The 14,868-nt window shown below is 37.1% G+C and overlaps 1 protein-coding gene across 4 annotated transcripts in view; it reads left to right on the forward strand.

Moving 5' to 3' along the window:
* The window catches only part of GPATCH8 (G-patch domain containing 8), a 73,996-nt gene that overhangs the window by 31,867 nt on the left and 27,261 nt on the right, over positions 1 to 14,868 (forward strand). For 3 of the 4 annotated variants that reach the window (XM_079797487.1, XM_079797490.1, XM_079797488.1), the window contains 2 exons: positions 12,364 to 12,431; positions 13,076 to 13,162. In XM_079797487.1, the coding sequence (XP_079653613.1) occupies positions 12,364 to 12,431; positions 13,076 to 13,162 (155 nt within the window). Of the gene's footprint in view, positions 1 to 10,304; positions 10,350 to 12,363; positions 12,432 to 13,075; positions 13,163 to 14,868 lie in introns of all 4 variants that reach the window. The other variant, XM_079797489.1, reaches the window with a different exon arrangement.

Raw genomic sequence — 14,868 nt, forward strand, 5'->3', positions numbered from 1 at the left:
ATAGCTAAAATTTGGAAACAGCCTAAGTGCCCATCAGCAGATGAGTGGATTAAAAAACTGTGGTACATCTACACAATGGAATACTACACTGCGGTAAAAAAGGAGTCCTTACCATTTGCAGCAGCATGGATGAAACTGGAGAGCATTATGCTAAGTGAAATAAGCCAGTCAGAGAAAGATAAATATCACATGATCTCACTCATTTATGGAATATAATGAACAACATAAACTGATGAACAAAAACAGATCCAGAGACAGACAAGTATTGATCAGACCGTCAAACCTTAGAGCAGTGGTTCTCAACCTTTCTAATGCTGCGACCCTTTAATACAGTTCCTCGTGTTGTGGTGACCCCCAACCATAAAATTATTTTCGTTGCTACTTCATAACTGTAATTTTGCTACTGTTAATGAATCGTAATGTAAATATCTGTGTTTTCCGATGGCCTTAGGCGACCCTGCTAGCAGTTCTCAACCTGTGGGTCGCGACAGATTGTTGTCCTCTCCAAGACTAATAGTAGGGGAAACAAGCTTCTTTTACATCCATCTGTCTTAAGAAGAGGTTCTGAAATGAGAGGTTATCACTGCTGCATTGCATCCTGTGCAATCAAAACGAGGCTCTGCTCTGCACTGAAAAGCCAGAGGGCAGTGTTGCCGCCCTTCCATCAAGCAGCGGGGTTTCTGGGACTGCTGCATGTCGTCATAGTAGGAGAAATATTAAAAACACGAAGAAAACTATTTCCAATTAGACACTTAATGTAAATTTTAGGCCAAAGGAAAAACTGATTATACATTGTCTCCCAGGGGCCATTACCAGAATAGGGCCAGAGGCCAGCTCAGTCCAGCTTTGAGGGCCTTGAGTCAGTCTTGACCAGCATAATTTCCTTTGACTCATTGATTTGTATATGCTTCTTACGCATCATAAGGTGCATTTCTCTCTTGAAGTTCCATCACCTACCCCCACCATCTGCAAAAGGATCTTCGTAGTGGGAGGCTTTTTCCCTTTCCCTGCAGTTTTTAAACCTTCAACAAGTTTGACAATCTCATTCTCTTGAACCTTTTCCCTGGAAACCCACAGGTTGAGAACCGCTGCTGTAGAGCCTAAGACCATCGGAAAACACAGATATTTACATTACGATTCATTAACAGTAGCAAAATTACAGTTATGAAGTCGCAATAAAAATAATTTTATGGTTGAGCGTCACCACAACATGAACTGTATTAAAGGGTCTCGGCATTAGAAAGGTGGAGAACCACTACCTTAGAGGGAAGGTAGGGGAGGGGGGGTGGGTAAGGGAGAAAGATCAACCAAAGGACTTGTATGCATGCATATAAGCCTAACCAATGGACACAGACAACATGGGGGTGATGGCATGAGTTGGGGTGGGGTGGGGTGGGGGAATAATGAGGGGATAAGGACACATATGTAACACCTTAATCAATAAAGAAATTTAAAAAATTAAATTTAAAAAAAAGGAATAAGCAATCAGTAAATGACAGTATCAGAATTCAAATTTTGGTCTTTCTGACTCCATAACCCACACTATTAACTAGTAGACTGAATGTGGAAGCCTTTAAGGCCTCTCCAATTTGGAACTTTATTTTGTAAGCCAAGGGCAATTTTTAAAAAATATGTATCTTTATTGATTTCAGAGAGGAAGGCAGAGAGATAGAAACATCAGTGATGAGAATCATTGATCGGCTGCCACCTGCATGCCCCCTACTGAGGATTGAGTCCTCAACCCAGGCATGTGCCCTGACCGGGAATTGAACCATGACCTCCTGGTTCATAGGCTGTTGCTCAACCACTGAGCCACCACATCCGGGCAAGAGCATTTTTTGATCAGAGAAACAGTATAGACTTTATAGCAAGAAATATTAAAGATAATGTAATCAAGATTTATTTTACAGATGAAGTAATTTAGGATTAAGGTTCCAAAATATGTTAGAGATAGTGCTGAAACCAATTCCAAATATTCTGATTTGTGAGCTGTTCTTTCAATTATACCAACCAGAACATTTGTGTTACAAGTTAAATACTAATCTGGTCAAAGTATGTCTGAAGATGAAGATGGAAAACCATTTAGAAAAAGTTGTTTGGGTTTGAGTTAAGGGTCTAAGATATAGTGATAGCAATGGTAATGGAAAGGGAGGTATAAATATAAAGGATAACACAAATCAACAAGGAAGCACAGCCCTGACCGGTTTGGCTCAGTGGATAGAGTGTCGGCCTGCGGACTGAAGGGTCCCGGGTTCGATTCCGGTCAAGGGCATGTGCCTTGGTTGCGGGCACATCCCCAGTGGGAGGTATGCAGGAGGCAGCTGATCCATGTTTCTCTCCCATCAATGTTTCTAACTCTCTATTCCTCTCCCTTCCTCTCTGTGGAAAATCAATAAAATATACTTTAAAAAAAACAAAACAATGAAGCACAGTGTACAGTCAATTTATATATGTCTAGCAAAACCTTGTTCCCTGGGTTTAGTGTAAATCCTTTTTTTTTTTTTTTTTAATCCTCACCCAAGGACATTTTTTCCATTGATTTTTGGAGAGAGAGGAAGGAAAGGAGGGAGAGAGAGAAAGAGAAGCATATACAGTAGTTAATTCTGGCCCAAAACATTGGAGATAGCTTTGAATATGATATTTTTACCTTCAGGCACTTGAAGCAGTCATTTATATTCTTCACAATTAATATAAATTTGTATATATTCATTAGAAACTTGAGGCTAGATTGAGCAGTAAGAACCTTGGCCTCATTTTTAGGGTTGGTTGGTAATTGGTCTCTAGGGAAAAAGAAAATACTGTCATTTCATCGCTTACTTTTTTCTTATACTTTTACTAAAGGCCCGGTGCACGAAATTCATGGACGGGTAAGGTCCCTAGGCCTGGCCAGCCATCAGGGCCGATCTTAGGGCGACTGGCAGGGCAATCGGGGGACCCCCACTTGCACCTGCCTTGGCTGGCCTGGGGCCTGCGGGCTGGGGACAGCTTCTGCGTTGAGCATCTGTCCCCTGGTGGTCAGTGCACATCATAGTGACCGGTTGTTCCGTCGGTTGGTCGATTTGCATATTAGGCTTTTATTATATAGGATAGGATATTTCTTGTGGCATTTTTATGCTCTGCCTTGTATAATTTATGTTTTATGTATCTCTTAACTTCATCATTAGACTATAAACTCCTAAGTGCTAATAATTGTTATGCATTTACATGTATCTATTGTTGCTTTTCATATGTTTTTTATTCTGCATACATTTATCGAATCCTTAGGATGTTCCAGATCCGTACTAATTCTTAGGAGTTCAAGGATTAATATATAGCCTCTGCCCTCCAGAGGCTCATGTCTAATAGGGAGACAAATGTAACAAATAAATGGAATGCACTATAATTGTGAAGTTAAAGGTATAGTGGGGGCTGCAGAGCAGATTGAACATGTGAAATTTCAATTTATTTCTTGAATGATTTTACAAGTGAAAAAATCTCAGAATGTGAGAACAAGGAAGCAAGCAACTACATCACAACTTTGTTAGTAGATACATGGAATCTCCTCATTCTTCCATATAGAAGCACTGATGTTTTAAAGTAGGATCAAATGTAAACATCAAAAGAATTCAAAGTAAAAAGTGTGTTTTATAAGAAATTTATTTTATTAAAGAAAAAGGCTAAAAGTATTTTCATTAGAATGGCTGCCAAAATATGAAAAACAAGTTATATATTTAGAAAAGAAGACAGGGCGTGAAGCAGGACATTTCATTCTACAAAACCTTTGCTTTTTGAATTATTCTTATACAAATTCTATTCAGTGGTGACACAAATGAGATGTTTAATATGTATATTTCAAATTAATATTTATTAGTAAGCATTAACCTGTTTTGGGGGGGATAGAAATAGAAATAACTTCTTGATAGAATTTGTTCCTTTGGTTTGCATAGTTTTAAGTGTTGGGTTGAATTGAATGTAGATGATTGCTCATAAGAAAGTCTGAAGACTGGATTTGATCTTTCTCTGCTATTTGAAACATCTTTTTCCCATACAGAGATGCCTGGGAGCATTGTAATGTTACTCTCTTAGTTCAGGCACACAGGAATTAAAATTTGGAGGCATTTCTTAGGGGCTAGCTAATCTGTTTGAATCCCAGAATTTTCCATTGTAAGCACCAGAGATTTTAAAGTACAGCTAGAACCTGGAGAAAGACAGAAGTGATAGAAAATTATTATTAATATTTTAAGAATACTTTAGAATTTGGGTACTCTTTAAACGTTGAGCTCTTCGAAAAGAGGACTTAGGTTTTATCCATCATTTACCTCCATCTCCATGGTAACAGGTATAGAATAAGCACACAATAACTCATAAATCCATTATTCATTTAAATACAAGAGAGCCCTGGCCGGTGTGGCTCAGTTGGTTGTTGGAGCATGGTCCTGTACACAGAAAGGTCATGGGTTCAATTCCCAGTCAGGGCGAGTACAGGAAGTAACCAATAGATGTTTCTCACATCAATGTCTTTCTCTCTCTCTCTTTCCTTCCCCACCCCTCCCTCCACTGCCGCCACCCCTCCCTCCTCTAAAATCAATAAAAAATAATAATTATAAAATAAAATACATACAAGAGTATTTTTCTTTTTAGTTGTGGTAAAAAGTAAAATTACCATCTTAACCATATGTTTTTATTTTTTTAAAGACTAGTTTATTGATTTTTAGAGAGGGAGGAAGGGAGAGGGAGAGAGAGAATGTCAATTGGCTGCCTCCTGCACATCCCCCACCAGGGGAAATCAGGGATCGAGCCCACAACCCAGTCATGTGCCCTTGACCTAGGAATGGAATCGGCAACCTCCTGGTACATGGATGATGCCCAACTAACTGAACCACATGGGCCAGGGCCATCTTAACCATTTTTTAAAAATATATTTTTATTGATTTTAGAGAGGAAGGGAGAGGGAGAGAGAGATAGAAACATCAATGATGAAAGAGAATCACTGATGGGCTGCCTCCTGCACACCCCCTCCTGGGGATCGAGCTGGCAACCCTGGGCATGTGCCCTTGACCAGAATCGAACCTGGGACCCTTCAGTCCACAGGCTGATGCTCTATCCACTGAGCCAAACGAGCTAGGGCCATCTTAACCATTTTAAAATTCACATTGTTGCACAAAGCCCATCTGTTTTGAATGGCTAGTACAGTGTCTTCACCCTTCAAGATGAATGGAACCCTTATTCTGTTGCAACAATAAGGACTGATTTAAATTGTCTTATAAATGGCTCTTTATTTCTTTTAGTGTCATATTCTACAGTGTACAGGCATTGTGCTGGTTTCTCTTACGTAATTCTTTCTGTAATAACCACATGATTTGACCTAGAATATAGCCACATTTATGGCATATTGAGATAACTCATTACAGATTTTTTTTTCATTGAACCAATCCTTTGCTATAAATAACCACTGAAGAAAATCTTGTTGTCCTAGTGAAAATGATAATGCCACCTTAGTTTTGCACAGACTAGTCAATGCATAGAATTTCTAGACTCGTGACTTTTTAAGTTCTTTGTGTTTACTAGTTTACTGTTAACTTTCAGTTCTTTTTATTTGATCTTAGGGCTCTAAAATCTTTAACATTTAAACCTGATACCTCCAGGATATTTTGTTAGCATTTAAAATTATTTTGACCCAGGCTGGGTTTTGGCAAAGATTGTCAGTTCTTGGGACTACGGTTTAGATATCTTGTCACTAGATAGATTGGGGAATAGGGCTTGCTGACTCAGGAATGAAATTACCTGTGGCAAGATAGAAAATTGTATTTTATAAAGTGGGTTTATTTTTGTACTTGAATTTCCCTTATTATTCAGCTTTTGTTCTTCCTTTTTGTTTATTAAAATATTTCAAAAGTTAAAAAAGTAAGAATGGGGTCTGGTATTTTATATCTCATCCTGTTTACAAGGTTCAATCAATAAGACAACCAACAAATATTTATTGAGCTAATAATATATTTTAGCTATATCAGCTATTACTATCATAAGCCATGGATAGAGTAGATCAGACATTCTTGCCCTCAGGGTTACTTTGCTTTTTATTTTTATTCCTTTAATTAATTTTAGAGAAAGGGGGAGAGACACAGACAGAAAGACAGACAAGACAGACATCTGTTTGTTGTTCCACCTATTAATGCATTCATTGGTTGATTCTTATATATGCCCTGTCTGGAGGAAAAGTATATTTCCTTTAGGTGATTTTTATGAAACCCACAACCTTGGACAACACGCTAACCGAGCTACCTGGCCAGGGCAAGTCTTGTGATTTTTCTTGTTGTTAATCCTCACCCGAGGATATTTTTTTCCATTGATATTTAGAGAGAGTGGGAGGAAGAGGGGGAGAGAGAGAGAGAGAGAGAGAAGGAGAAACATCAATGTGAGAGAGAGACATCCATTGGTTGCCTCCTGCACTCACCTGCCCTGGGCCGGTATTGAACCTGCAACCCACCAGGTATGTGCCCTTGACCAGGAATCAAACCCAAGACCCTGCAGTGCTTGGGCCGATACTATAACCTTGGAGCCACACAGGCCAGGGCCAAGTCTTGTTTTTAATTACTGTACACCTTTGAAGATTTCTTGAGGCTAGAGACCATGCATAGATCACTAAACAGTTGTGAAAGTTTATTCTTGTATTATTATTTATTAATTATTGTATTATTTTCCATACTGACAACTGTAAAGCTACTTTTGCCCCACCAGTGAGTTTGAGACCCATTATGAACATGTTCATTCTCTTGAGTCAACAAATATTTTTTAATTAAATGCTCCTCTGTCCTAGATACTGTGTCATTTAGGATACAAACATAAGTAAAACTGAGGGCACAAAAGTGTTTCCCAACTTTTTTTTTTTTTTAAACCAAGGACCTAACATTGTTTTTCCCTCTCCCCTAAGTCTCATGTTTTGGATTATTTACTCTGAAAGTCTATTTATTAAATTGATTTTTCCATTTAAAAAAGAAATTGATCTTAGCATAATGGTTAGCATGAGACAGCCTTCAGTGAGTTGATATAGTTTTTCGCCAAAACTGTCTTATCTGGAGTAAAAGTATATTTCCTTTAGGTGATTTTTATTTTTTTAATTGAAAGTGCTCCTGAATTCCCTTTATCACCTCTCCCAAGGTTTGACTATCTTTTTGCCACCACTGGATGAGATATCTTTTCCTGGCTTAATTAACATTCTGATTCCATAATACTTTACTAAAGTCTTTTTGCCCCTTCTCTGTCCCTGTTTATGGACATATTAGATTATATGATTAAAATTGAGCTACCCTATCCTAGAAAGCAGCTCTGATACTTTGGAAAGATGAAAGGATGGAGATTCCTTTAGGTCATAGTTAAACTGTGCCCTTAGAAAACATCTATATTTGCCCAGCAAGCGTGGCTCAGTGGTTGAGCATCAACCCATGAACCAGGAACTCAGGGTTTGATTCTTGGACCGGGCACATGCCTGGGTTTTGGGCTCAATCCCCAGTAGGGAGCATGCAAGAGGCAGCCAATCGATGATTCTCATCATTGATATTTCTATCTCCCTTTCTCTTCCTCTCTCTGAAATCAATAAAAAAAAAAAAAGAAAAGAAAACATCTATATTTGAAAATCAAATTAATCTGGTTGTTGTATAGATCACCAAACAGGCTATGGCAAGAATATAATTAGTTTTTTAGTACTGGAAAATTTGAATTCTGTTTTGAGTAGGAAGTCTTTTTATTTTTTCTCTCTTTTTCTTCCTTTTTTTTTTTTTTAAGTAGGGAATAATTAATGTGCCTGGTGTTTTCAGTTAATGTTTATTGAGAGGTAGCATATATTATGTTACAGTTACTAAGAAAAATATCTCAGTGATGCTAAAAGTAATCATTGTTTTTATGCTATGAAAACTAGCAGTTTCAGGAGAAGTTTGCAAAAGTGAATGAAGCTTTGTTTTGGAAATAGATGTACCATTTTTTACTAAGTGTTTCTCAAAATTGTATGTAATTACTATTTTAAGTGAAATTATATTTAAATGCACTAGCATATAGCTTACTATAGAGACCTATTTTGGATAGTTTTGCAAGTATTGCAGAGAATAGTCATCATCCTAGTTTTGTATTACTCTTGATTTTCACATATGTATTTAAGACGCTTAAAGTAAGAAAAAAATAGATTTAAAGATGTTAGCTCAGGTTGTATCAATTTAATGCTTTATTAGGATTAGTCTTTAAAAACAATTTTAGACATCTTTAAAGGACAATTTCAGACATTTTAAAGCCTTCGAATCATATATGCATTGGCTCCACAAATGTTCTGTGTCTCGCCCCCACCCCTCATGCCAGAAGTTTAAAGTGGTAAGATTAAATATCTGTAATAAATATTTGTTATTGAATGAATCTTATTAAGTGGAAAGGCAGTAGAGATAAATTACATTCTTACATCTGTTGACTATCCAACCAGTTTTTAATCACTTTGGAAGCTTCTTCATTTCTAATTTCTATAGGAAGCCATGTGCCTTCAGTGTAGACGATTACCAGATTTTGGTTGTCCTTTAATGTTTTTCCCAATTGTTCTATTCCTGGATTTATTTAAGAGTCATGTTTCTCAAAAGAAAAAAAAATGGTATTTCTCTACATCCTAGGTCTTTGGGGCCAATTTTGAAGATCGGTATATCTTTAACTTTTAAAATCAAAACTAATTCATGAGGGATTGTTCTCCGAAACAGGGGGCAATCAGTGGATTTTTATTTTTGGCTTTACTCTCTAGTTATAAATCATAATGCCTTGATATTTTAGCAAGAGATGTGTATATGAACATTTAGCACTTTTGTCATTGTAGAAGTAAAACTGCCTTTTAAAATATAGAAAGCACAATTCTAGTTGGTCAGTAAAACATCATTTACAGTTTTTTCTCTTCAAAAATTTTTATTGAGATACAACATTATATTAGTTCTAGGTGTACAATATAATTTGATATGTGTATATATATTTAAAGTTTTTAAAAATATGAGTATCAGTTTTTCCCTCATTACATGAATTCAGTATTGGCACATTCTAGATTTGATATGCTTTCTTTTTTTCTTTCCCTTCTCTAGTTGGCCAGATCAGAGTCATAGCATCTATAGATCTTTGGCTGAGGAAGACAATTTCTTTGTAGGAAAGTATTTAGTATTTTGATTGAAGTTCCCTTCTTTGGAGTGAAATAAGCAAAATGTTCTTCAAGATTTTAAGAAATATTTGCCCCCTTCAAAAGAAACCAAGAAATAGGGAACCTGGATAGAGAGTTCAATTTATTTTAAAAAGAAGTTGAATTTTCTAGAGAATATCGTATTAGCAAACATTCTGTTGCTACCTACTTTTTGAAATTCATCACTAAGTTGTTATTCATGTGTTCCACCATGGTGTTCTTTAAGATAGGATTTATCATTGATCACAAATGAATAAATTGAGGGTTTTTTTTTAAAAAAAAATGCTATAACTTCTTCCTGTATGTCTGGAACCTCTTAATGGAAAGACATTACTACTTGGCCTGGGCAGTAATGTCATTTTCAGATTGTTTTTAAAGCCAACCTTTTTCTTTTCTATGAGTCACCTCTGAGTGGACTAACTGAAATTTGAGAGCCCTTTTGATGCCACTTTCTCTGGAGTTCCTTGTCTCATTCAAAGCTTGACATTGTTTTATGCAGAAAGATGTTGGCAGGCCTGGGAAGAAGACTTCATTAAAAGACAAAAAATTCTAAGAGTTTTACTCATTCATAGCAGAACTCAAATGCACGTAGTTTTCCAGGCACTGAAGATCTAAGGTTATTTTCCAGACCTTTTATTTATATCTATATCTAGATATCTAGATATAGATATTTTTAGGAAGGTCTTGATGACTCCCCTCCTATCCCTCAAATCCTCTTAGCGTTCTTTTAGTGAAGCAGATGACTTCATCACTGTCCAGCTGATCTCTTTGATATTATTTCTTTAAAGAAAATACCCGCCTTGGGCCCTGAATACCGATTTAGCAAAATGAGTAGTTAAATGAGAAATTGGAAGCTAGAGCTAGTTCTCTCACTTTGAACGAACACCTTCTTGCACCCCCTGCATAATTAAAGAGGAGGTTGTTTATGTTCTCACGTAGCAGCACACATATCTCACACCCTGGTCCAGTATGAAAACAACTGCTGCAGCACAAAGCGCCCTTCCTGTGTCCCCAGCTGAGATTGGGGGAGGGACAAAGCCCAGTGGTTACTTTACCCCATCCCAGCTGCCTGCTAGAAGGCCTGTTTCCTACCCTCATTGGTTTCTGCCTAACAAATGGTGTTTCTTTTTTACAGCATTATGATCCTGGACTTGTTGTGGTGATGGTAAACTTAGCAGTGGTAATTTTTTATTTTCAGACTGAATACTCCTTTTGTCATCAGTGCACCAATATGTTAGGCTTACTTTCTCTGTTGTAGCCTTCATCCTTCTGCTTGGTCTTTTTCATTTTCCTTTCCTTTCCTTATGCAACTTGTCTGATCCTCGTTCATTAAAGGGTAATGTTAAGAAGGGATGTATCTGTTTGTGTTAGAAGTGAAAAAAAAATCAGTTAAAACATTAAATTTTAATACTGTCAAAAACTTGATTTCCCCACAATGTAATGGGCACTAGCACTTGCTACTGCAATTTATAAATAAATTAAAACAAACTTTGACTGCCTTAGAAGGCAAAAGTACTAATGCAGAGTTTATAAACAGGGGTTTACAGAGTAATGAATTTATTCCAAAACTTTCTTGATTCTTGAATAACAAATTCTGACCGACCAAAAAAGATACCAAAACAACAAAAAAGTAAATTCCTTTGCTGTTGTTGTTTTTTTTCAATTCTTTCATTGGACCATTTGTTTTTACCAGTAAATCCCTGATTGAGACGTTATGAAAGTGATATTGCACCTAGGAAGTCATTTTTATAACCTGTCTTAATTTGGTCCTTTTGCTAAAGATTGCAGTCACTGCTTATTTATTATACCATTGGGCATAAGGTAATAATGCATTTTCATTTTGTTTAACTGGCAGTCTTGAAAAGTATCTAAAAGAAGGCTGTATTTTAGAACTTTTTTTCTGGCATTAGAGGCTCTTTATTTACTTAAACTTTTTTTCACTATAATAATTATTCCTAATTATCTCCTTATTATTTAAAACGTAATGGGATATTTGTGATAAGTAAACTTCTGAATTTGTTTTTATTATTATTTTTAATAAAGACTAATTCCACAGTTATAGAGCAACTAGGTGCAAGCGGTTGCTTGGTCCCTTTGAAAACAGTTTCTTCTTTTTTGTCCAGGACCAAACCTAGTCATGATCATGGCATCTGTTATTATTTTTTAATTTGATTTTGGTAATAGATCAAATTTAGCCTGACAAAACTTAACTTTTAGCCCAAAGGTATAATATACATGTGTGTATAACAAAAACAAAAAATTTAAAAAGAAAAGACAATTGTTTACACCAGGCTGAGTGAAATGATGAGGGAAGTAAACATTGTGTTTTTTCACTAAAGGTGTACAACGGATAAGGTAAGTCCTCTTATCAGTGGGCTTACATCACAATAAACAGCGCAAGTTGTGATGTAAAACAGCTGTGGTAGTAAAGTGCTTGTCTGCCCCATTTTGCTTTGTTTGGCTGGTTATGAGTGGATTAAATATACATTTTTAAAAATCTTCAGCATAGATCGACTAGATTAAAGTCAATTTTCTTCGCAACTAGTCCTTTTCACAGCTTACCGATTACCACAGGCAGTGTTAAGTCCATTTTGGAAAATGGGACCTCAGTGCACCAGTTCAAAAGAAACACTGTTCTTGTTTCTAAGGGCAACTAACTGTTGTTGCTTATTTAAATTTTTATAGCCCCACTGAACTGTAAAGCATCTTTGAAAACAAAACAAAAAATATTAAACATACTGAGTTGTAATTACAGAGTTGTAATTACAGTTTTCCTGTATCATGTTTGAAACTGTGCTTTTTTGATTTAAGCATGTCAGTTGAAATATTTATTCCAGTTTTAAAAGTGTGTATGGGAGGATGTCAGTGAACAGTAAGAGTGAAGTGATTCTTGATGAAAACTTACTTTAAACCTCCTGGGGCCATTGCTTAGAAGTGCTTTGCATTACTTAATTTTGTCATGGTAATCTGGAATTATTCTCACTGGAAGGACAATCAAGGTGGTTAATTGGGCTTAAACTGGGAGAGGTAGGTTTGGTTGTAAGCTGTGAGAATGGCTTGTGTTTGGTTCACTGTAGCTTTCTGGTCTCTGCACTCCAAGGCAAGATCTCTAACCACCCAAACCCAATGTGTAAAGTGAGCTTTTGGCTTGGCTTAGCTTTGCATCTTACCTTGATTATGTGTTCCTGTTACAGGGAGAACAGATCCCATTCCGATTGTTTTCAAGTATGATGTCATGGGCATGGGTCGCATGGAAATGGAGGTAAACTGATCTCATTAGCTCACTTGTTTTATGGAATATTTAAAATTTATATTAATTCCAAATTCAGATGCCAGTGCAAGAATACATTTATTAGATAGAATGTGGTTTTAATATTTTTCTTCGGAAATTTAAAATTATATTTTACATTTTTACTTAGTGCTGCCATTGAGGTAGGTAGGTGGCAAATAATAACTGTTTTAATTGAGGCATAAAGAAATTCAGTGATTTGCCCAGGATTATGCCACAGACCCTGGTACTCATTTCAATAGGCAGTGTTGCTTAACTCTTAAAATATTTGCTATGGTAGAAGATTTGTCCCTTAGAGATGTGCACAGCTGTCATCTATGGTATCTTCATTGGCTAAAATATTTTCTCCATTTACTCCTAATTCTTTGATATAGACCACTGAATTAAAGTCTATTACCGTTTAAAAAATGTGCCTGTTGGGAACCAACAGCATGAAAGGATTAATGAAATGTTATGCAAGCTATTTTCTCTGTGGGTGACAATAAAGCAAGAGGTTACTGAGCAAAATACAGAGTTTTTTATTTTCATCCAGTACTGTAGTTTGTGCAGATGACTTTTTAAATTGCTAATTGGGGATACTTTAGGAATTAAGACTAATTATATCTTATTTTGTTAAGCTCGATTATGCCGAAGATGCTACCGAACGGCGCCGTGTCCTAGAAGTGGAAAAAGAAGACACGGAAGAATTAAGACAGAAGTACAAGGTACTTAAATGAAGCTTTTCTTGCCTGTGGGGTGTTCACACTGAAAGATATTTTCAGTGAAAAGGATCTCTGTTGACAGCATTTGTTTGACATTTGGTGGTGATTAGTAGTAGATCTCAAGTTTCTAAACTTTCCTATTTATTGCCTTTGTAAAAACTACAGCGTTAATAATACCCACTTCATATGTTTGTTGGGAAGTTTGATTTCATTTGTGTTTGAAAACACAGTGCTCCGTAATAGCAGTAAAAATTATTAAAAGTCCTTGGAGAGGGGGGAGTTCTTTGAGAGCTTGGTACCTGTTTTCCTTTTTTTTGAGCCTTTTTTAATGGATGAGGTGTTTCAAGAGTAGCAAACTGTTTGAGAACTTCATTCAGTATTTTTCTTTTTAAGGGACTAAATTATAAGAAAACTGCATCTTAGAACATGTTATAAGTTAGCTTTCAAAAAGACTGACCTGGAAACATGTTTTTCAAGATGTTCTAGTATGCCCAGTCTCTACCACAAAATAGGTAAATTTGTAAATAAGCAGGTTTAGCTAAGGTTATCATATAAAAACTGGTTTGGAACCCGGCTAGGTTGAGGATTGACCTATGAACCAGGAGACCATGGTTTAATTCCCAGTCAGGGCATTTGCCTGGGTTGTGGACTAGGTCCCCAATAGGGGGCATGCAGAAGGCAGCCAATCAATGATTCTCTCTCTTCAATGTTTGTCTCTCTGTCTCTCCCCCTCCCTCCCACTCTTTCTTTAAAACACACACACACACACACACACACACACACAAAATGGAGCCCTAGCTGGTTTGGTGCAGTGGATAGAACATCGGCCTGCAGACTGAAGGGTCCCAGGTTCAATTAAGGTCAGGGGCACATGCCTGGGTTGCGGGCTGCATCCCCAGTAGGGGGCATGCAGAAGGCAGACAATCAATGGTTCTCTCTCATCACTGATGTTTCTATCTCTCCCTTCCTCTCTGAAATCAATAAAGGTATATTTTAAAAAAAAAATGGAAAAATATCCTCGTGTGAGGATTATATAGATATACTAGTGGTCCAGTGCACGAAGTTCATGCATATTAAAAGGGAATTAATTAGAGGAAATATTTTAATATTGCTATTTGCCCTTTTTCTATAATACAAGTGTCAGAGATGAAAGAAAATTAGTAAAATGTATATGAAGCTCTCCCTCCTGTCAGAGTCTGGGGCGCGCCGCAGGATCCAGAGTCAAGTCCCTGCCTACCCGCTTGTGCCTTGAAATCACAGGAGACCCAGGCGCGGCCTCAGGTCCCTGGTGAGGGCGTGACAACCATTTGCATATTAGCTCTTTATTATATAGGAAGATACATATAGAGTAAATCCTCACCCAAGGATATGTTTTTATTGATTTTAGGGAGAGAGGTAGGGAGGGAGAAAGAGACAGTTACCTCCTATACACACCCCAACCTTGGAATGAACCCAAAACCTGGGTATGTGCCCCAACCAGGAATTGAACCCATGACCTTTTGGTGTACAAACTGACACTGCAACCAACTGAGCTACACTGGCCAAGGGTCTGAGAGTATTTTTATTCTCTCTGCCAAGACTCAGATCCTGGGACCTCTCTAGCCCTCTCGTAGGTTCTTTTGCTTATTACATGAGGCTTCTCAGGTTTAGCTCCCCCACGTTACTCAGACCCCAAGCGCCACTGTCACCCATATGTCCTATGGAGAGCC

This window comes from Cnephaeus nilssonii (assembly GCF_951640355.1).
Source record: "Cnephaeus nilssonii genome assembly, chromosome: 19".
Taxonomy (NCBI): domain Eukaryota; kingdom Metazoa; phylum Chordata; class Mammalia; order Chiroptera; family Vespertilionidae; genus Cnephaeus; species Cnephaeus nilssonii.